Genomic DNA, 22,649 nt, shown 5'->3' on the forward strand with positions numbered 1-22,649 from the left:
CTCCAGACTGGCCCAGGCGAGCTTGGTACCCAGACCTGCTCCATCTGTCCGTAGAGGTGCCGTGGCATCTCCCGGACCGTCCAGACCTTCTCTCACAAGGTCCGTTTTTCCGCCAGAATTCTGCGGCTCTCAGATTGACGGCGTGGCTCTTGAGTCCTGGATCTTGACGACTTCTGGTATCCCTCCTGAAGTCATCTCCACTATGACTCGGGCTCGGAAGTCTTCCTCGGCCAAAATCTATCACAGGACCTGACCTGGAGAATTTTCCTGTCCTGGTGTCGCTCTTCCGGCCATGCTCCTTGGCCTTTTTCCTTGCCGACCCTCCTGTCCTTTCTACAGTCCGGTCTGCAGCTAGGACTATCCCTCAATTCCCTCAAGGGACAGGTCTCGGCTCTGTCAGTGTTGTTCCAGCGGCGTATCGCCCGGCTGGCTCAGGTGCGCACCTTCATGCAGGGCGCATCTCACATCATTCCGCCTTACCGGCGGCCTTTGGATCCCTGGGACCTCAATCTGGTCCTCACGGCTTTGCAGAAACCCCCCTTTGAGCCTCTTAGGGAGGTTTCTTTGTCTCGTCTTTCACAGAAAGTGGTCTTTCTAGTGGCCATAACTTCCCTCAGGAGAGTCTCTGATTTGGCTGCGCTCTCTTCGGAGTCACCTTTTTTGGTTTTTCATCAAGACAAGGTGGTTCTCCGTCCGACTCCGGACTTTCTCCCTAAGGTGGTTTCTCCTTTCCACCTTAACCAGGACATTTCCCTGCCTTCCTTTTGTCCGGCTCCTGTTCATCGCTTTGAAAAAGCGTTGCATACCCTGGATCTGGTGCGGGCACTCCGGATCTATGTGTCTCGCACCGCTGTTCTTAGGCGGTGCACCTCTCTTTTTGTGCTGACCACAGGTCGACGTAAGGGCCTCTCGGCTTCTAAGCTGACCTTAGCTCGTTGGATTAGGTCGGCCATTTCCGATGCCTACCAGTGTACTCAGGTGCCTCCCCCGCCAGGGATCAAGGCACACTCGACCAGAGCTGTCGGTGCCTCTTGGGCTCTCAGGCACCAGGCTACGGCTCAGCAGGTCTGTCAGGCTGCCACTTGGACTAGTCTGCATACCTTTTCGAAGCCCTACCAAGTACATGCTCATGCTTCGGCAGATGCGAGCTTGGGCAGACTCATCCTTCAGGCGGCTGTCGCCCATTTGTGAAGTTAGGTTTCGCCTACTTCTCAGTTTTCTGTTTATTCCCACCCATGGACTGCTTTGAGACGTCCCAATGTCTGGGTCTCCCATAGGAACGATAAAGAAAAAGAGAATTTTGTTTACTTACCGTAAATTCTTTTTCTTATAGTTCCGTATTGGGAGACCCAGCACCCTCCCTGTTGCCTGTTGGCAGTTTCTTGTTCCGCGTGTTATCACCGGCTGTTGTTGTAGACAGAGGCTCCGGTTGTTCCGGTTCTTGCTCTATCTCTACTTGTGGGTGGCTATTCTCCTTCAGCTTTTGCACTAAACTGGCTATATTTGGTTATCCAGGGGGTGTATATGCTCAGAGGGAGGAGCTACACTTTTTAGTGTAGTACTTTGTGTGTCCTCCGGAGGCAGAAGCTATACACCCAATGTCTGGGTCTCCCAATACGGAACTATAAGAAAAAGAATTTACGGTAAGTAAACAAAATTCTCTTTTTTAAAGGACACCAACCAGCAGGTTTTCCACATATAAAGTACAGTCAGTGGTATACTGGTGCTAGGATGGGGGATCAAAACATACCACAGTTTAAAGATTCGAGACTTGATTGCTGGAAAATCCTTTATCAAACCTTCAGAAATGACGTTATTGCTGCAGTGGCTTGAGCATCGGGGCTGGACTGTGTGGGCCGGGTCCTCAGGAATTCTTCCTCCTCCTGGCACGCCTCTTCTTTATTTGAATTTCACGCCACCACCACAATTGCCACTGTTGGTGGCGAATGCACAGTGCTAGTGTGATGGTGTCTTCAATAAAATGGCGCTGGGATCAGCACATGCACGTACTATAATCACCTTTGCCATTTTATTGATGACACTGTGGATGTCATGCTGTACAAAGGGCTAGTAAGACGTAGTACAGCGTATTCCCCACTTGGTGGCAGCAGAGTAGTGAAGGAGAGACAAAGTTACACTGCAACAGAAAGGCAGCTGAAGTACAGCAGAGTAACTCCAGCAGGCAGCTAACAGGCCAAACCACCAGGGGGCAATAGAGTAGTCAAACAGTAAGGGTCTAGCCGGGAAGTCAAGTCACTGCAGAGGGAGGATCAAGATCAAGTCAGAAAACACAACCGATTCAGAAGCTGGGAGATCAGGAATGCAGAGGGAAATACAAACAACAGATAGGAGAGGGAAGTCAGGAACTGGGACAGATGGACGAACGGGGGAGGGTACAGGTCAGGGCACGGTAACTAGGAGTCAGATAAACCTGGAAATCTCACCAGAGCAAATCACAGGCTGCAAATCAAAGCTATAACCAGCACAGGAATGCAGGTTCAGAGACCATATATGCTGTCTCCTGGAACCAGAATGAGGCTGATGGGAGTTAACCCCTGACATGACCAGGCCTGGTCTATGAAACTCTTGAGCGGAGAATACCGTTCCTGGATCATGACAGTGGAGATTAATATGGCAGCGGCACATGCACAGATGTGAATTATTTTTTCATCAGCGCATGCACCTCTGCTGTACGATATAGACCCACAGACAGAGCCTGTGATTGGAACTCACTCAGCGAGAGGGCGTGTCTGACTGCAACCAATCACAGATGCCGATGGGCGGGGAAAGCAGTGCATATGCAGTGAAGGAGGCCCCGGAAGCAGTGCTACAGCCATGATGGTGAGTCGGTAAGTGTAGCGTGCTTGTTTTATTATTTTGTTTTTCTTTATTTTTCCTTTATTTTTTTCGTATTACCCAAGTGCCGTATCCCGATCAATACCTAGAATTTTCAGGAAATTCCGGGCCCGGGTCCAGCACTTGGGTACCTTTTGAACCCGCAGGGGTCCGGACTTTTACAGTCTGGGTCCCCCTCCCCCGCCGGCTTCAGAGAAAATCAGACTTGGCTGAGGTTTGGGCAGCATCAATCAGCTGACATGTTCCCCATAACTTACATGAGACTTGTGCTGTAAAACTCCAAAGTTTTGAAGATTCCCTCTAGTATAATATTGGTGTTAAAGTACAGAGGACAAAGTCCCTTCACCACGGAGATAACTGTTACTATCTATACTGCCGTTCCTGCTATGGGACGCTCTGGTTTAATAACTTATTAGGAAATGATGAGTTAGAGAGAGGTTTCTCCAGCTAGGACACTTATCTATTAACTAGATTGGATACAAAGAACGCCTCTCCGGAGAACGCGACACGTCCCTGCATTCCTTGGAAAGATCCTTGACTTCAGAGGAACAGTGCAGTGTTTAATGTTGCCTGCGGTGGCGCTGCAGGGAAAATAAACACTTGTTGTCCAATCCCTCCCCCCACACAATATAACTCACCATTGGGGTCCCCCAGATTGGTGTCGTGAGCAGTTTATCACTGGAAATCCTTGTAAGAGGTTGGTCAACAATGGTAACCTAAATGATGTCAGCCTGCACTTTCTTGCTCTTTGTTTTCTCCATTAGTCTGTTTTTTTTTCTTCTTTATTTTAGCACTGCTCCATTGATAGAGCTAGAATCAGTATTTTCTTTTTCGCTCTATTTGGAGACCCAGACAATTGGGTGTATAGGCTATGCCTCCGGAGGCCGCACAAAGTACTACACTTAAAAGTGTTAGGCCCCTCCCCTTCTGCCTATACACCCCCCGTGCTCCCACGGGCTGCTCAGTTTTTTGCTTTGTGCGAAGGAGGTCAGACACGCACAGCACAGCTCCACAGATTGGTCAGCAGCAGCTGCTGACTATGTCGGATGGAAGAAAAGTGGGCCCATATAGGGCCCCCAGCATGCTCCCTTCTCACCCCACTCTTGTCGGTGGTGTTGTAAGGTTGAGGTATCCATTGCGGGTACGGAGGCTGGAGCCCACATGCTGCTTTCCTTCCCCATCCCCCTCTGGGCTCTGGGTGAAGTGGGATCTTACCGGTCTCCAGGCACTGAGACCGTGCTCCATCCACAACTCCTGTGGAGCCTGATGGATAGGAGCCGAGTATCGTTCAGGGACATGGCCCTGCATCTTGGAGGTACTCTGTATCCCTGTGGGGACCGCGCACGGCATCACCTCAGCTTTGCTGGGTGTGCTAGTGCACCGGGGACCGCGGCGCTGACCGGGTCTATATGTGCCATTACACACTCAGCGTCGCTGAGTGTGTTTATATGTAAGGGCTACCGCACTAACCGCCGCTGCCATGGGACACTGCGGCGCGGCTGGGACTTGTAGTTCGCCGGGGACTTTCACGCCGGCCGCGCTTTTACGGCGGCCGCGTTTATTACTAGAGTCCCCGGCTTCCTTGCGGCCTAGTTTACTTTTCTCCCGCCCTCAGCCCTGACAGGCAGGGGGAAGGGCGGGACGCTGCACGGAGCGAGCAGCTCTGAGGGCTGGAGTATGATTTACATACTCCACCCCCCTCACTGTGCACGGTGTGAGCACCAGTTCGCGCTCTTTCTCGGCCACGCCCACAGCTCCCTCATCTCGTCAGGACGCCGCAGCCATTCCTGTCAGCTCCACCGACGCTGCAGAAGAGGGATAAGTCCTGGGAGACCCAGACACGGTCTCTGGTGGCCTCACAACCGCTTTAGGCGGCTGGTAAGCAGCACCTGTTGGTGCTAGCCCCATGGTGCTGTAGTGTATTGGTACATTATTTGTGTATCATATATACTTTACACTGTATGAGCACAGTGCATTCTGGCTATATACCCTTTTGTGTAACTCAAGGAAAACTATAGCATGGCGCCCACAAAAGGCAGGGGTGCCAAAACACAGGCTTATTATGCTGCCTGCGCCGCTTGTAAGACCCCACTACCGGCAGGTTCCACTGACCCTCATTGTGTGCAGTGTTCGACCCCTGTGCCACTTCTTCAGCCGGAGCCTATGCTAAGAGGGGCCCAGGGGGAGACACCTGTTGACACTGTCCAGGTGACGGGGACTGAGTTTGCTAAACTCTCTGTGACTATGGCTAAGATACTAGAAGCCTTGCAGTCCAGGCCGGTATCTCAGCAACGGGACTCTGTTGAATCGTTGTTCCCGGGCCCCCCTCAGTTGGACCAACAATGTCCTCCCGGGGTATCTCCTACATCCCAGTCTGAGGGTTCTGACTTAGACCCCAGCCCCAGATTGACTAAGCGGGCTCGCTTAGAATTTCCCTCGACATCATATTGTTTAGGGTCTCAGCGGGGGGAATCTTTGGTTGATGATGCGGAGACAGCTGATCAGGATTCTGATCCTGAGAGCGCTCTCAATCTTAATACTCCAGACGGGGACGCCATAGTAAACGATCTTATTGCGTCCATCCATCAGTTGCTGGATATTTCTCCCTCAGCCCCTCCGGCGGAGGAGTCAGCTTCTCAGCAGGAGAAATTTCGTTTCAGGTTTCCCAAGCGGACACAGAGTATGTTTCTAGACCACTCTGATTTCAGAGAGGCAATCCAGAATCACCATGCTTGTCCAGATAAGCGTTTTTTCTAAGCGCCTTAAGGATACACGTTATCCTTTCCCCCCGGACGTGGTTAAAGGTTGGACTCAATGTCCCAAAGTGGATCCTCCAATCTCCAGACTGGCGGCTAGATCCATACTTGCAGTGGAAGATGGGGCCTCGCTCAAAGATGCCACTGACAGGCAGATGGAGCTCTGGTTGAAATCCATCTATGAAGCTATCGGAGCTTCTTTTGCCCCAGCATTCGCAGCCGTATGGGCGCTGCAAGCTATCTCAGCAGGTCAAGCGCAAATTGAAGCAGCCACTTGCACGGCCGCGCCACAAGTGGCATCCATTACCACCCAGACCTCGGCAATTGCGTCTTACGCTATTAATGCTGTCCTGGACTCTGTGAGCCGTACGGCGGTGGCGACCGCCAATTCGGTGGTACTCCGCAGGGCCTTGTGGCTACGGGAATGGAAGGCAGATTCTGCTTCCAAAAAGCGCTTAACCAGTTTGCCAATTTCTGGCGACAGGCTGTTTGGCGAGCGTCTGGATGAAATCATCAAACAATCCAAGGGAAAGGATACATCCTTACCCCAGCCCAAACAGAACATTCCCCAACAGAGGAGAGGGCAGGCGAGGTTTCGGTCCTTTCGGGGCGCGGGCAGGTCCCAATTCTCCTCGTCCAAAAGGTCTCAGAAAGAACAAAGGAACTCTGATGCATGGCGGTCTAAGTCACGTCCTAAAAAGAACATTGGAGGCACCGCTAACAAGGCGGCTTCCTCATGACTTTCGACCTCCTCTAGTAGCATCCTCGGTCGGTGGCAGGCTCTCCCGCTTTTGCGACGCCTGGCTGCCACAAATAAAAGACCGCTGGGTGAGAGACATTCTGTCTCACGGTTACAAGATAGAGTTCATCTCTCGTCCCCCGACTCGATTCTTCAGGTCTTCTCCGCCTCCCGAGAGAGCCGAGGCTCTTCTGCAGGCGCTGGACACTCTGAAGGCAGAAGGAGTGGTGGTCCCTGTTCCTCTTCATCAACAGGGCCACGGTTTTTACTCCAACTTGTTTGTGGTCCCAAAGAAGGACGGGTCTTTCCGTCCTGTCCTAGACCTGAAACTTCTCAACAAACACGTAAAGACCAGGCGGTTCCGGATGGAATCCCTTCGCTCCGTCATCGCCTCAATGTCCCAAGGAGATTTTCTTGCATCGATCGATATCAAAGATGCTTATCTCCACGTTCCGATTGCCCCAGAGCGCCAGCGCTTCTTGCGCTTCGCCATAGGAAACGAACACCTGCAGTTCGTGGCACTGCCATTCGGCCTGGCAACAGCCCCACGGGTTTTCACCAAGGTTATGGCTACTGTAGTAGCGGTCCTCCATTCTCAGGGTCACTCGGTGATCCCGTACTTGGACGATCTGTTGATCAAGGCACCCTCTCAAGAGGCATGCCAACACAGCCTCGACGCTACCCTGGAGACTCTCCAGACTTTCGGGTGGATCATCAATTTTCCAAAGTCAAATCTGACACCGGCCCAATCGCTCACATACCTTGGCATGGAGTTTCATACCCTCTCAGCGATAGTGAAGCTTCCGCTGATCAAGCAGCGGTCACTACAGACAGGGGTACAATCTCTCCTTCAAGGCCAGTCACACCCCTTGAGGCGCCTCATGCACTTCCTGGGGAAGATGGTGGCAGCAATGGAAGCAGTCCCTTTCGCGCAGTTTCACCTGCGTCCTCTTCAATGGGACATCCTACGCAAATGGGACAGGAAGCCGACGTCCCTCGACAGGACCGTCTCCCTCTCTCAGGCGACCAAAGCTTCCCTTCGGTGGTGGCTTCTTCCCACTTCATTATCGAAGGGGAAATCCTTCCTACCCCCATCCTGGGAAGTAGTCACGACGGACGCAAGTCTGTCAGGGTGGGGAGCGGTTTTTCTCCACCACAGGACTCAGGGTACGTGGTCCCGGCAAGAGTCCTCGCTTCAGATCAATGTTCTGGAAATTCGGGCAGTGTATCTTGCCCTGAAAGCGTTCCAGCAGTGGCTGGAAGGCAAGCAGATCCGAATTCAGTCGGACAATTCCACAGCGGTGGCATACATCAACCACCAAGGCGGCACACGCAGTCGACAAGCCTTCCAGGAAGTCCGGCGGATTTTGATGTGGGTGGAAGCCACGGCCTCCACCATATCCGCAGTTCACATCCCAGGCGTGGAAAACTGGGAAGCAGATTATCTCAGTCGCCAGGGCATGGACGCAGGGGAATGGTCCCTTCACCCGGACGTGTTTCAGGAGATCTGTTGCCGCTGGGGGGTGCCGGACGTCGACCTCATGGCGTCCCGGCACAACAACAAGGTACCAACGTTCATGGCACGGTCTCAAGATCCCAGAGCTCTGGAGGCAGACGCCTTAGTTCAGGATTGGTCGCAGTTTCAGCTCCCTTATGTGTTTCCTCCGCTGGCACTGTTGCCCAGAGTGTTACGCAAGATCAGGGCCGACTGCCGCCGCGCCATCCTCGTCGCTCCAGACTGGCCGAGGAGGTCGTGGTACCCGGATCTGTGGCATCTCACGGTCGGCCAACCGTGGGCACTACCAGACCGACCAGACTTGCTGTCTCAAGGGCCGTTTTTCCATCTGAATTCTGCGGCCCTCAACCTGACTGTGTGGCCATTGAGTCCTGGATCCTAGCGTCTTCAGGGTTATCTCAAGAAGTCATTGCCACTATGAGACAGGCTAGGAAACCAACGTCCGCCAAGATTTATCACAGGACGTGGAAAATTTTCCTGTCGTGGTGCTCTGCTCAGGGTTTTTCTCCCTGGCCATTTGCATTACCTACTTTTCTGTCCTTCCTTCAATCTGGACTGGAAAAGGGTTTGTCGCTCGGTTCCCTTAAGGGACAAGTTTCAGCGCTCTCTGTGTTTTTCCAGAAGCGCCTAGCTAGACTTCCACAGGTACGCACGTTCCTGCAGGGAGTTTGTCACATCGTTCCACCTTACAAGCGGCCGTTAGAACCCTGGGATCTAAACAGGGTGCTGATGGTTCTTCAGAAACCACCATTCGAGCCAATGAGAGATATCTCCCTCTCACGACTTTCGCAGAAAGTGGTTTTTCTAGTAGCAGTCACTTCTCTTCGGAGAGTGTCTGAGCTAGCAGCGTTGTCGTGCAAAGCCCCTTTTCTGGTTTTTCACCAGGACAAGGTGGTTCTACGTCCGGTTCCGGAATTTCTCCCTAAGGTGGTATCCCCCTTTCATCTCAATCAGGATATTTCCTTACCCTCTTTTTATCCTCATCCAGTTCACCAATGTGAAAAGGATTTGCACTTGTTAGATCTGGTGAGAGCACTCAGACTCTACATTTCTCGTACGGCGCCCCTGCGCCGCTCGGATGCACTCTTTGTCCTTGTCGCTGGCCAGTGTAAAGGGTCACAGGCTTCCAAATCAACCCTGGCTCGGTGGATCAAGGAGCCAATTATCGAAGCTTACCGTTCGGCTGGGCTTCCGGTTCCCTCAGGGCTGAAGGCCCATTCTACCAGAGCCGTGGGAGCGTCCTGGGCTTTGAGGCACCAGGCTACGGCTCAACAGGTGTGTCAGGCGGCTACCTGGTCGAGCCTGCACACTTTCACGAAGCACTATCAGGTGCATACCTATGCTGCGGCGGATGCCAGCCTAGGTAGACGAGTCCTTCAGGCGGCGGTTGCCCACCTGTAGGAAAGGGCCGTTTTACGGCTCTCTTACGAGGTATTATTTTACCCACCCAGGGACTGCTTTTGGACGTCCCAATTGTCTGGGTCTCCCAATAGAGCGAAAAAGAAGAAGGGAATTTTGTTTACTTACCGTAAATTCCTTTTCTTCTAGCTCTAATTGGGAGACCCAGCACCCGCCCCTGTTTTTTTGTGTACACATGTTGTTCATGTTGAATGGTTTCAGTTCTCCGAGTTTCCTTCGGATTGAAGTTACTTTAAACCAGTTTATAATTATTTTTCCTCCTTCTTGCTTTTGCACCAAAACTGAGCAGCCCGTGGGAGCACGGGGGGTGTATAGGCAGAAGGGGAGGGGCCTAACACTTTTAAGTGTAGTACTTTGTGCGGCCTCCGGAGGCATAGCCTATACACCCAATTGTCTGGGTCTCCCAATTAGAGCTAGAAGAAAAGGAATTTACGGTAAGTAAACAAAATTCCCTTCTTTTGTTTGTTTTTTTACCACGAGATACATCTATCATGAATGGAGTTTATTTTCTTCCTGTCCTAGTGTTGAGCGGACCCGGACCGTCAAAATCCGGATCCGTGCGGTTTGAGCGGCACATCCGAGTCCAACCCAGAGGCGGGATTCCGGGTGCACGATCCGGATCCATTTTTTTTTTTCTTCCCTCTGCCCTCTGCCCTCTCCCCTCTCACCTCTCCCTCCATTCACATATATATGTCACCGTATCAGATCCGGACTTCTTTGTCAACCCGCCGCAGATCCGCCAGACCCTGATTATTGGCAGTCCGCTCAACTCTATCCTGTCCCCATGCTTGATACTGCAGCACTGATTGTTCAGATAAGCCATTGAGCCCTTAAATTGATTGTTCAATTTTTGGGGGCAATTTTGTTTTGTTTTTTCTTACTTGAAATCATTTTTGCAATTGGGTTTCATTAAAAAAATTGCATCGTTTGCCTTCTATTACATTGTGTATTGCTGGCTGCAAAATGAGTTAACTGAGCATCTATCAGTAAGCTCGCTATGATCGTCTAATCGGGAGGTTGTGATTCATTTGTTTGTTTTATTTTCCTGAACGCCTCTCATATGATTTATGATCACAGACCACATTAAATTTGAAGGTGAAGGGAAATCTAGAGCCTATAAAAGGCAAACTGTGCACAATTTTCAATAAAACACAATTGAAAGAAAAAAAAATTGTTTGAAATACATGTATTTAAGTGGAAAAACAAAATTGGCCCCAAAGATGGCCAAACTTTGGAAATCAGTGTCCAAGCCCTTGTACAAGATCACCAGGCAATTAAAGGGAACCTGTCACCAGTTTTTTGACAATTAAACCAAAAGTGTCACCTTCTGCAGCTCCTGGGCTGCGTTCTATGAACGTGCACCTCGTTGCTGACCCCCCCCCCCCCACTTGCAGACCCCAAAAAGAACTTTATAAAATCCCACTGTGTTGTATGCTAATGAGCTGTGTTGGCCAGATGGGCGGGCTCTATTTCTGCTCCTGTCCTGCCTTGTTCACCGTCCTCCTGTCATGATTGACAAGGATGGCACTGCCATCATCATCCCACGCAACCGTCCAAGTCTCACGCAGGCGCAGTTCTCTCTGCCCCTATCGTGGGCCAAGCATAAAACAGTTTACCTCGTGCCTGCCGGTGATGTATCTGCGCAGGCGCGAGATCATGGTCGGGTACGAGGATGACGCTGCTGTCATGCACAGCGTCGACCATGATCTCGCGGCTGGCTCAGCATTGTATAAAATTCTACACCAATACTGCCTCTGAAAAGTACACCAAATTGTCGCACCGTTTTCTGAAGGCTTGTAATTCTGCAAATTAACTCTTGACAAGGCATACATGCTTATTGGAAGCCAATCCAGGTGATTACCTGGTGAAGCTGTTTGAGAGAATGCCAAGGGGGTGTAAAGCAGTCATCAGAGTAAAAGGGGTTACTTTGAGAAATCTAAGGTTTAACACATATTCTGGTTTGTTTCACATGTTTCCTTACTCCTTCTTTACATATGTTTTCCATCATAGTTTTGCATTCTTCAGTCAGACTCTACAATGTGCACATTCTAATAAGAACAAGCAAAGCCATTGTATAAACCGATGAGTCCAAATTTTTGAATGGTACTGTATATTAATTATATTTGTCTCCCATGAGACTAACCTGCATGGGTAGATTACCATCCTCCACCTGTTTGCAGTGCAGGACATCTGAGGAAGACTTTTGGCACTAATAAAGGGCATGTCACATTATACGATTTTTCTGGAAATTTATATTTGTTTTACATTTTAAAACTTACAAAAAAGAAAATGGGCCGATGCAAAAGTTTGGACACCCTTGGAGACTTTTTGTTCAGATAACTTTTGACCAAGGTTTCAGATCTTTAATTAGCCTGTTATGGTTATACCTTGTTCACTATCATCATTAAGAAATGCCAGGTGATGCAAATTTCACAGCATTACGCTGGTTTCAGACGTCCGTGTTTCAGGTACATGTAACATCCGTTTTTAGCACAGATGCCACACGTACTCATGTTATTCTCTGGAGTAACACACACGTCTGTGTTTTCACATGGACTGTGTGGCCACGCACCCACACACGGAGACATATCTGTTATTTTTCCGGCATCACTGGTGTCACACGAATCGCACACTGATGTGATCCGTGTGACATCAGTGTGACACATACCGGAGAAAACACGTGTCTTTGAAATAAAAAGATTTTCTATACTCACCTGTATCCAGCGCTGCTTTCTTCAGCTCTGTTGTCTCTTGCTTCTGACCCCCACTAATTATGCTCATGGAATATTCACTGCTCCTCGGACCTGGCAGCAGGAGCATCGCCAGTGACACAGTGACAGGTGAGTATCCAGCAAGCAGTGTGTGTACAGTGATGTCCAGGAGGTCATCCGAGTTCTCAATGAACTGTGATGAACCTATGAAGTCAGTGTCATGACACCTGCTGTAGCACGGGTGTCGCAGGGGTATCATCAGGAGGTCATCAGAGTTCATTGGGAACTCGAATTTCCTCCTGGACCTCACTGCGCACACACTGCCTGCTGGATACTCGCCTGTCCTCGGCGATGCTCCTGCTTCCAGGTCTGAGGTGCAGTGAATATTCAATGAGCATAATTAGCGGGGGTCAGAAGCAGAAGACGGCAGTGCTGGATACAGATGAATATAGAAAATCTTTTTATTTAAAAGACACATGTTTTCCCCGGTACGTGTCACGTATGTAAACACAGATGTCACACGTCTTGAGACAGGCATGACCATACCCATGCGTGTGGCTTGTACCTGATTAAACACGGACGTCGAAACCGGCCTTATAAAAACCCAGCCTCCTCTAACCTTGTTCCAAAAAATAGCAGCTATGGATTCTTCTAATCAGCTGCCTAGCACTCTGAAAATGAAATTGGTGGAGGTCCACAAAGCAGGAGAAGGCTATAAGAATATAGCAAATTGTTTTCAAGTTGCTCTTTCCTCAGTTTGAAATGTAATTAAGAAATTGCAGTTAACAGAAACCGTGGAGGTCAAGTCAACATTTCTGTGACAGCTGCAAGAGGCAAATCAGAATCCCTGCTTGACTGCAAAAGGCCTTGAGGAAGATTTTGATCGTGGTATGATATTTTCTGTAGGGCCAGAGCAATTGTGTTTTGCTCTTCAGTTATCTTAGTTGAGTGACCTATTGGGATCGATCCATATTTGTTTCCACACATTTTAGGCATCGCTTAGAAATATCTATGAACAGCAGTCAGTTATGAATTTGATTAATGTCTTAATATTTATTTAAATGCACGTTGCATTAAATATATATTCAAGCATTTGTCACATCCGTAACCGACCATCTTTGATTCTATTATTGTTACAGCTGTCGAGGAGAAAATCCCATATTCATATGTGGGCAACTGTAGATTATCTCAAAAAGTAGAAAAGCTGTAAAGAAATGAATGGTATATTCTGATTCAGAGGAGTGAATTAACCTAAAATCAAGCCTAATATCTGTGACACCAAAAAATCAAATTAAAACCATTTGTTCCCCAGTGTAATAGTAGAGCCTCGTGCATCGTCTAATCCACTGATACTCATTCTCATTCCATTAATACAACATCGTAATGAGACGTTATGTTGTCATTGTCGTTTTGTTACAGATCAGATATTTTGTGTTTTTTAGTAGTTTTTCAGTATTTTCTACCAACGTTCTCCTTATTCATGCAGACTAATGACCTCTTGTTATTTCCTTTGGCGTTCACTTCCAGACGGATGAAGCAGCCAGCGCTGAGTCCATAGCCTCGTGTCGAGGTCCGGACACCATGGGGGTATACACACCGGACAATACTTGCTATGATTTACTTACTGTCATAGGTAAGCGGGAGAGCGCAAGATGGGGGAGGTTACTGAGATCTATAGTGACTACTTAGGTCAACCTCCTTTTTATGTTTAACACTAGAACTACTGGACTCGTGACACCTATATAGAATTACATAGTGCAAAGTAGTCAAAATGACTACCTCAGTAGTTCTAGTGTTAAAGACAAAAAAAATAGTGATCCCTCTCGTAACCACTCCATTTGAGCGTTTGTGTCTCGATACAGAGGCACCGTCTGGCGCCATTTCCTTCTTATATAACATACCGCATTTTTCGGACTATAAGACGCACCGGACCATAAGACGCACCCCGGTGTTAGAGGAGGAAAATAGGAAAATAAAATTTTAAGCAAAAAATGTGGTCATGACACACCTGTTATGGGGCGGGGATCTGTTGCTGACACTGTTATGGGGGTAATGTCCCCAAATTCTCTACTAAGGTACCCCATCCTGGTAATGATCCTCCTGCCTTGTATATTATCCCCATCTTTGTATATATATCCCCCATCCTGGTAAATACCCCCATCCTGGTATATAGCCCGCATCGTGTGGCACACATAAAAACATAAATGTTAATACTTACCTTTCCTCACTCCACGCAGCATCGCTTGTCTTCCTGTCTGTGCCAGCAGCAGAGCCGCTGACCTGTGTGGAGCCATACGCACAGCGATTAAGTCATCGCTGTGCACATCGCTCTCCACACACATCAGTGGGCCGGCAGACAGGAGGTCATCACGATGCTGTAGGGAATGGTGACGGATGAATATACTTATTCACTGCCCCCTGCGCTGATGATGATGATACGTGAGGGGCAGTGAATATAGCCACACATGTTCACACAAGGCTGTAGGAGCCAACGATGATCACGCGGGCCGGCTGTTTAGTATGCGTGCACCCTCCGCCCATCATCCCGCCTGCCTGTCAGCACCGGCTTCAGGGCTGAGAGATGATGGGCATCTGGATGCAGTGCATATGAAATGAGGCTAATGAGCGGGCCCACGTGGTCACGGTAGGCGCTGCTACAGCCTGCTCCTGCCTCTGATGACCCACTCCACCACCACCGTACTCCCCTTCCCTGCAGCCATTGGACTATAAGATGCACCCCCCACTTTTCCCCAAACCTTTGAGGGAAAAAAGTGCGTCTCATAGTCCGAAAAATACGGTAATTGTGTCAGGGAAAGTAGAGGGGAAACGTCCTAAATTTATAAAGAATGGCACACGAAACTAGGATATGATATTCTATTGGAATCATGGACTAAAACCTTTCTGTTCACCCCTAAGGTCTCGATTTCTTGTAAAATCCAGGAACTAAATTATAAAATATTTACACGATGATACAGGACTCTTGCCAAATGCCATAGGATATTAGGAAATACCTTGAGATCTGTGATCTATGCTGGAGATGTTCTGGTGATATTGGGTCGATGTTACATAATTGGTGACATTACCCCAGAGTCTGTCCCCTCTGGAACGATATTTTCTCATTATATAATCAGCTATACAATTGCGGGGTCAAGCCAACCCCACAGACGGCCCTATTATCCATGTTCAAAGGATCTGTGTTCAAGTGCTTTGCAACATGGTATCCTTGGATATTTTTTAGACAATCTCAAAAGTTTCAATCATGACTGACACAGGGCAGGCTAAATGATTAAACCCCTCGCAAAAGGCCAAGAGGGATAGACATAGAAGGTAGCGACATCATACTTCCCTGTTCCCTTCTTTTCTCCTATCCCCTTTCTTTCCCTTCTTTTTCTTCTTTTTTTTTTTTTTAAGTTGAAAGTGCTTGATATGTTTATATTTTTTATAATAGATAAGATAACCATTGTTAACTTAAAGGGTATTATATGGACATACTCTTGTGATGGGTAGGGGAACATTTTCCCCCAACCCATTGTCACTTTTTTTTTTTTTTTTTTAATATACTGGTGGACTATTTTCTGTCTAATAAAAATATGTTGAACATAAAGAGAAAAAATAATTATATCTTCTAACTTTCACATCGACAACTAAGCCTTATAGTAGGCTCACACTTCCTGTTCTGTACAAAAGACTTTTCAGCAGTTTCATTGTCATCACAGACATTATTAAAACGAAAGTTATGTTTTCTATATACAGTAATCAACACAAGATTCACCATTCACAATAGCTGATATTACATCTCACCTTCTCCCCTTTCCTGCACAATTACCATTAACAAGATTAGAGAATTATCAGTACATGTAGTAATACAATACAGTAGAGTTTGAGTCTAGCTATTGCAGCACGTGTACATGTGAAGAGCACAAACTATAAGAAAGATTGCCACAATTATATTCTTTTAGCCTTAAGACTTTTAAACTCCTACCGTGTTTCCCCGATAGTAAGACATCCCCGATAGTAAGACATAGTGGGGGTTTTGGGGGGGTCGGCTAATGTAAGACGTACCCCGAAAGTAAGACGTAGTAAAAATTTATTTATTTATTTTCTTCTTTACAGTACAGTTGCAGCGGCCGAGCGCTCAGCTGAGCGCCCTGACATGCCGGCGGCCAAGCGCTCAGCTGAGCGCCCTGACATACCGCCGGCATGTGACAGCTCTCAGTTGAGCGCCCTGACTTGCCGGCGGCAAAGCGCTCAGCTGAGCGCCCTGACTTGCCGGCGGCAAAACGCTCAGCTGAGCGCCCTAACATGCCGGCGGCCGAGCGCTCAGCTGAGTGCCCTGACATGCCGCCGGCATGTGACAGCTCTCAGCTGAGCGCCCTGACTTGCCGGCGGCAAAGCGCTCAGCTGAGCGCCCTGACATGCCGGCGGCAGAGCGCTCAGCTGAGAGCTGTCACATGTTGGCGGCCGAGCGCTCAGCTGAACGCCCTGACATGCCGGCGGCTGAGCGCTCAGCTGAGAGCTGACACATGCCGGCGGTCGGGCGCTCAGCTGAGCGCCCTGACATGGCGGCGGCTTAGCGCTCAGCTGAGAGCTGACACATGCCGGCGGTCTGGCGCTCAGCTGAAAGCCCTGACATGCCGGCAGCTGAGCGCTCAGCTGAGAGCTGACACATGCCGGCGGTCGGGCGCTCAGCTGAGCGCCCTGACATGCCGTCGGCTTAGCGCTCAGCTGAGAGCTGACACATGCCGCCGGTCTGGCGCTCAGCTGAACGCCCTGACATGCCGGCGGCTGAGCGCTCAGCTGAGAGCTGACACATGCCGGCGGTCTGGCGCTCAGCTGAACGCCCTGACATGCCGGCGGCTGAGCGCTCAGCTGAGAGCTGACACATGCCGGCGGTCGGGCGCTCAGCTGAACGCTCGGCTACCGAGAAATGTTGAAATGTTGCAGTAATGTTGTCCGTGGTCCATCAGGACCATGGACAACATACAAAATCACGCAGCCTCAGTGCCCTCATGTGCAGCCGCTGGTGGTTAAGTTTCTTTAACTTGCAGTACACTTAGGGCGTAATTGCGGCAAGTCCCCATACGGTACATTGCATGGAGACTTTCTGCGATTGCTGTGGGATTTTTTCCAATATAAGACATACCCCGAAAGTAAGACATAGTGGCACTTTTGGGGGTAAAAAGAATGTAAGACACTGTCTTACTTTCGGGGAAACACGATAGATGCCAGTGTCACGAGTGCAGCTAGGGGGGAAATTTAATTTAAAGGGAACCACCCCTTTAAATGGTTAATGATGGTAATTATTATTAAGTAGTAATGTTAATTATTATTTCAAAAAGAATACATCCCTAGTGTGAATACAAACGTCTTTTCCTCTACAAGTTAGAAGGACATACAACCTTATTCTAAGAATCCTCAGCGCTAGTTTCCAACGGGACTAGAACTCATGAGTATGTGAACTCTTTGTCCATAGGCAGCAGCTCTACCATTGAGCCACTGCCTATGGACAAAGTTCAGGCAGTGGCTCAATGGTAGAGCTCACATACTCAGAGTTCTAGTCCCTTTGCGGGAAACCAGAGCAGACAAGAACTTATTTTAAGAATGTTGGATAGGACCTGAGGACCCCCAAATCCCCGTGTAAAGGAGATGTGTATGTTGGAGAAAATGCCTTTAATTCTAAATATATAAAAATGCTAGAGCCCCTTACTTTTCTTTACTGAAGATATTTCTTTCTTTAGGAAAAGGATTTGAGGACCTGATGACGGTCAACTTGGCACGTTATAAGCCGTCCGGAGAGTATGTCTGTATCAGAAGGATTAATATGGAGTCCTGCACAAACGACATGGTGGCTTTCCTGCAGGTATGGTGAACTCCTACAGCTGCAATGTCAGATCACTCCTAGGTGAAGATTAGGGCTTGCTGCTGCACAGAGTATTTCAGTATGTGATTAGTAGCGGGTAGGGGCAGGGTTGCATGCGACATCAGAACAGTTTCAAGGATTTTAAAAAGGGAGTGGTGAACAGGAGGTCACTTCCAGCAGCTACTACCCTGCATGGTTGGACATCCTAATCCTATTAACTCTTTCTCTTCTTAGACTGAACTCCATGTGTCCAAGCTGTTCAATCACCCCAACATCCTCCCTTACAGAGCCACATTCATTGCCGATAATGAGCTGTGGGTGGTCACCCCATTTATGGCTTATGGTGAGTAGAATGGGGAGCATATGGCACATGAGTGACAGAGCAAGGTTAGTCGTAACCAGTCTGCTCCCATAATGTACGGTAAATGCTTAGTTCACATCTTATTAAGGGCTTGTCCACTTGGGACATGTGCCCTTAATGTTCTTTGATTCCTCTCCTGACTATGCCTGCTGTGGTTTTCCTTACAGGATCAGCCAAAGATCTGATCTGCACACACTTCACAGATGGCATGAGTGAGCTGGCAATCGCTTACATCCTGCTGGGAATGCTGAAGGCCCTGGATTATATTCATCACATGGGATTTGTGCACAGGTAAATCCCTCAGACCTTCACTTATCACTTGAGTTGTCCGTTGCTGTCTTCTAATGTTTTACATCTTTTCATAAAGCTGGATGGTTGCATCTACATTTCCTGCAGTTATAGCCTCCAAGCTTCCCGAATGGCAAATTTTGGTAGTCATTCATTGATGCATCATTCTAACAATATTGCTACAGAACTAGGCACATCTGGTGTTCAGAACCCTTGAAAGCTGAGTGTCTACTTTTGTGAGAGCCTTAATGGTGACCATGTTTGTTGCCACCTGGATTTTTTTAGATTCACGTGTCCTTTTAAGTCAGAATTGCTTATTGAAAGGACAACATCTGTAAGGACTTTGTATGTGAGTTTCCTCCAAATACTCCGGTTTCCTCTCACACTCCAAAGACATACGGATCGGAAACTTAGATTGTGAGCCCCAACGGGAACAGTGATGTTAATCTCAGTAAAGTGCTTCAGAATATGATGGCGCTATATACGCTGGTTAGAATAACTACTGAACTGGCCATGCCAGCTGGTCAGTGTCTTCTACTCATCAGCAAGTTGTAATGGATCCTTCATGACTACAGTGGATTTCCAGTCTCTGACAGGTGTTTGGTGTGTGGTAAATTCTCACAATTTGGTGTTGATCCTCTTCCCCTTAGGAGTGTAAAGGCCAGTCACATCTTGATCTCGGTGGATGGTAAAGTTTATCTTTCTGGTCTGCGCAGCATTCTTAGTATGATAAACCACGGACAGCGTGTTAAAGTCATCCATGACTTCCCCAAGCACAGCTCCAGGGTCCTCCCATGGCTTAGCCCAGAGGTCTTGCAGCAGGTAGGAGAATGGTGATTTTTTATTAGTTAATCTATTTCTTTACTAATTGTACATTAAAGTGGTTGTCTGGGACTTTAACGTTGATGGCCTATCCTCGGGATAGGTCAGCAATGTCTGATCGATGGGAGTGTGACAACCGGCATCCCCACCGATCAGCTCTTGCCAGAGCGGAACAGGCCATGAGTACTCAGTTGCGAAGATGCACTGCACAGCTTCATCAACTGTATTGTGGCCACGGCTGGGTACTGCACATTTGCTCTCTTGTTTATTTGAATAGGGGCAGCTGAGCGGTGTGTCCCAGCCATGGCATCTTTACATTTGACAAAGCTGTGCTGTGCAGTTCTGTAACTGAGTATTTCTGGCAGCAGCGGGAACAGCTGATTGGCGAGGATGCCGGGTGTCACACTCCAATCGATAAGCTATGGCTGAGGATAAACAAAAAAATAGACAGTTGCACTCTGTAGTGTTAATATATGTTTAACAATGAATATAGACGTGCAATACTGCTATGAAAAACATGTAAAAAAGAGATACTTAGCACACAAAAATGGCCAGTTTTATGTGAGCCCAACAGCCTCTTATTGTTGGGTCCCCATCAAACTAATGCCTCTCTTTTAGTTCAAAACCTACAATATATGGGCAGATAGGAACCTGTTAATGAAGAATTATGCTGCGGATAGGTCGTCAATGTTAAAGTCCCGGACAACCCCTTTAATGTTGCTGGATTTTTACAATAATTTTCTTTTCCTTAAGAACTTGCAGGGATATGATGCCAAGTCTGATATCTACAGTGTAGGGATCACAGCATGTGAATTGGCTAACGGTCATGTGCCATTCAAGGACATGCCAGCAACACAGGTAAGGTAAAGGGCTTAAAGGACGTTTACATTGTGCGATGCTCAGTGGTAAATGAATGCATACTGTTGTTTAATAGCCTGTTTACACAGCTATCGTGGCTTCAGATGCACACTGCAATAGATCACTCAGTCCGCATAGGCTACCATTGTTGTCAGCAGTGCGAGTCCTGTGTATACAGGACAATGTGCTGCCGAGAATGATGACCCTAGAATTTCATCCAATGAACGAGCATTTTAATTGTTCATATAGACTTTATGATTATCATGAAACGAGCGTTCCTAGGAGTGCTTGTTCCTGATAATCATGCATTGTAAGGCCATGTGCACACATTGAGTATCTCTCAGTATTGGTAAGACAAAACTAGGCGTGGAACAATCAGAGGGAAAGTATAATAGAAACACATCACCACTTCTGTATTTTTTACCCAATAGTGGTTTTGGCTTCCAAATATTGAGGGAAAAATCTCACCAATATGTGCACGTGGCCTAAATGGTGCTTTAGAAATCATAGCTTGATGTAGTTGACTAGCATTGAGGTAGCCCCTATGTCTCCTCGTGTTTTTCTACTTTCCTTCAGATGCTCCTGGAGAAGTTGAATGGCACCGTACCCTGCCTTTTGGATACAGCTACTATCCCCGCCTCTGAACTCACCATGATGACATCTCGCTCAGGAGCCGACTCTGGCATTGGTGAGGGGACCTCCTGTCGCCCATCCAATGGGGAGCCGAGCGTGCACCCGTACAATCGCAGCTTCTCACCTCATTTCCACAACTTGGTGGAGCTGTGTCTGCAGAGGAACCCTGATCTTAGGTGAGAATAGTCGGCTTCTACAGAGTTACCTACATTTACAGTGCCTTGCGAAAGTATTCGACCCCTTGAATTTTTCAACCTTTTCCCAGATTTCAGGCTTTAAACATAAAGATATAAAATTTAACTTTTTTGGTGAAGAATCAACAACAAGTGGGACACAATTGTGAAGCTAAATGAAATTTATTGCTTATTTTAAATTTTTATAAAAAATAATAAACTGAAAAGTGGGGCGTGCAATATTATTCGGGCCCTTTAAGTAAATACTTTGTAGCGCCACCTTTTGCTGCGATTACAGCTGCAAGTCCCTTGGGGTATGTCTCTCTCAGTTTTGCACATCGAGAGACTGAAATTCTTGCCCATTCTTCCTTTGCAAACAGCTGGAGCTGAGTGAGGTTGGATGGAGAGCGTTTGTGAACAGCAGTTTTCAGCTCTTTCCACAGATTCTCAATTGGATTCAGGTCTGGACTTTGACTTGGCCATTCTAAGGGGTACTTTGCACGTTGCGACATCGCTAGCATCGGCTAGTGATGCCGAGCGTGATATTACCCACCCCCGTCGCACATGCGATATGTGGTGATTGCTACCATAGCGAACATTATCGCTACGGCAGCTGCACGCGCACATACCTGCTCGGCGACGTCGCTGTGACTGCCGAAATATGCCTCCTTCAAAGGGGAGGTGCGTTCGGCATTACTGCGATGTCACTAATCGGCCGGCCAATAGAAGCGGAGGGGCGGAAATGAGCGGGACATAACATCCCGCCCACTTTCTCCCATCCGCATTGCCGGCGGGACGCAGGTAAGGAGATGTTTGTCGTTCTTGCGGGTTTACACACAGCGATGTGTGGACCTGCAGTAACGACAAACAACATCGTACCTGCGATCGACCCGACATTATGAAAATGTCCGACGCTACACAGATCACCGATTTTCGACGCTTTTGCGATCGTTTATCGGCGCATCTAGGACGTACACGTTGCGATGTCGTTACCGGCGCCGGATGTGCATCACTAACGACGTGACCCCGACGATATTCCGGATGCGATGTCGCAGTGTGTAAAGTACCCCTAACATCTGGATACGTTTATTTGTGAACCATTCCATTGTAGATTTCTTCATCGTTCCTTATGGGAGACCCAGACCATGGATGTATAGCTTCTGCCTCCGGAGGACACACAAAGTACTACACTCAAACGTGTAGCTCCTCCCTCCGAGCATATACACCCCCTGGATGACAAATCTAACCAGTTTCAATGCTTTGTGTTCAGGAGGTCACACACACACACATGCATGCTCTGATTTTTGATTTTTAATTTTTTTGATTTCAAAGATTTGGAAGAAAAGCGGGTCCAGTCTGGACTCCCGGTATGTCCCTTCTCACCCCACTGTGTCGGCGGTGCTGTTAAGGTTGATTTTACAAGGCTGGAGCCTTCACATGCCGCGCTCCTTCACCATCCCCTGAGGCTCTGGCTTGAAGTGGGAGCCATCACGGTTCTCTCTGCTTTGCAGGAGACCGGTCTCCATCCGCAGCCCTTTCAGGATCCTGCCGGACGGAGCGCTCACCTCCCAGGGACCTGGCACCTGCGTCTCACAAGCTAAGTACTGAGACGTTATTACCACAGAAAGTGGTCTTTCCAGGGGTCCTTTGTACCTTA

At 48.3% G+C, this 22,649-nt stretch overlaps 1 protein-coding gene across 3 annotated transcripts in view; it reads left to right on the top strand.

The window, feature by feature from the left end:
- Positions 1–22,649, top strand: part of STRADA (STE20 related adaptor alpha) — a 51,341-nt gene that overhangs the window by 18,914 nt on the left and 9,778 nt on the right. For all 3 annotated transcript variants that reach the window (XM_075350326.1, XM_075350327.1, XM_075350328.1), the window contains 7 exons: positions 13,525–13,630; positions 17,736–17,857; positions 18,092–18,200; positions 18,386–18,509; positions 19,157–19,328; positions 20,082–20,186; positions 20,763–20,995. In XM_075350326.1, the coding sequence (XP_075206441.1) occupies positions 13,525–13,630; positions 17,736–17,857; positions 18,092–18,200; positions 18,386–18,509; positions 19,157–19,328; positions 20,082–20,186; positions 20,763–20,995 (971 nt within the window). The remainder of the gene's footprint in view (positions 1–13,524; positions 13,631–17,735; positions 17,858–18,091; positions 18,201–18,385; positions 18,510–19,156; positions 19,329–20,081; positions 20,187–20,762; positions 20,996–22,649) is intronic.

Source organism: Anomaloglossus baeobatrachus, chromosome 5 (genome assembly GCF_048569485.1).
Source record: "Anomaloglossus baeobatrachus isolate aAnoBae1 chromosome 5, aAnoBae1.hap1, whole genome shotgun sequence".
NCBI lineage: Eukaryota > Metazoa > Chordata > Amphibia > Anura > Aromobatidae > Anomaloglossus > Anomaloglossus baeobatrachus.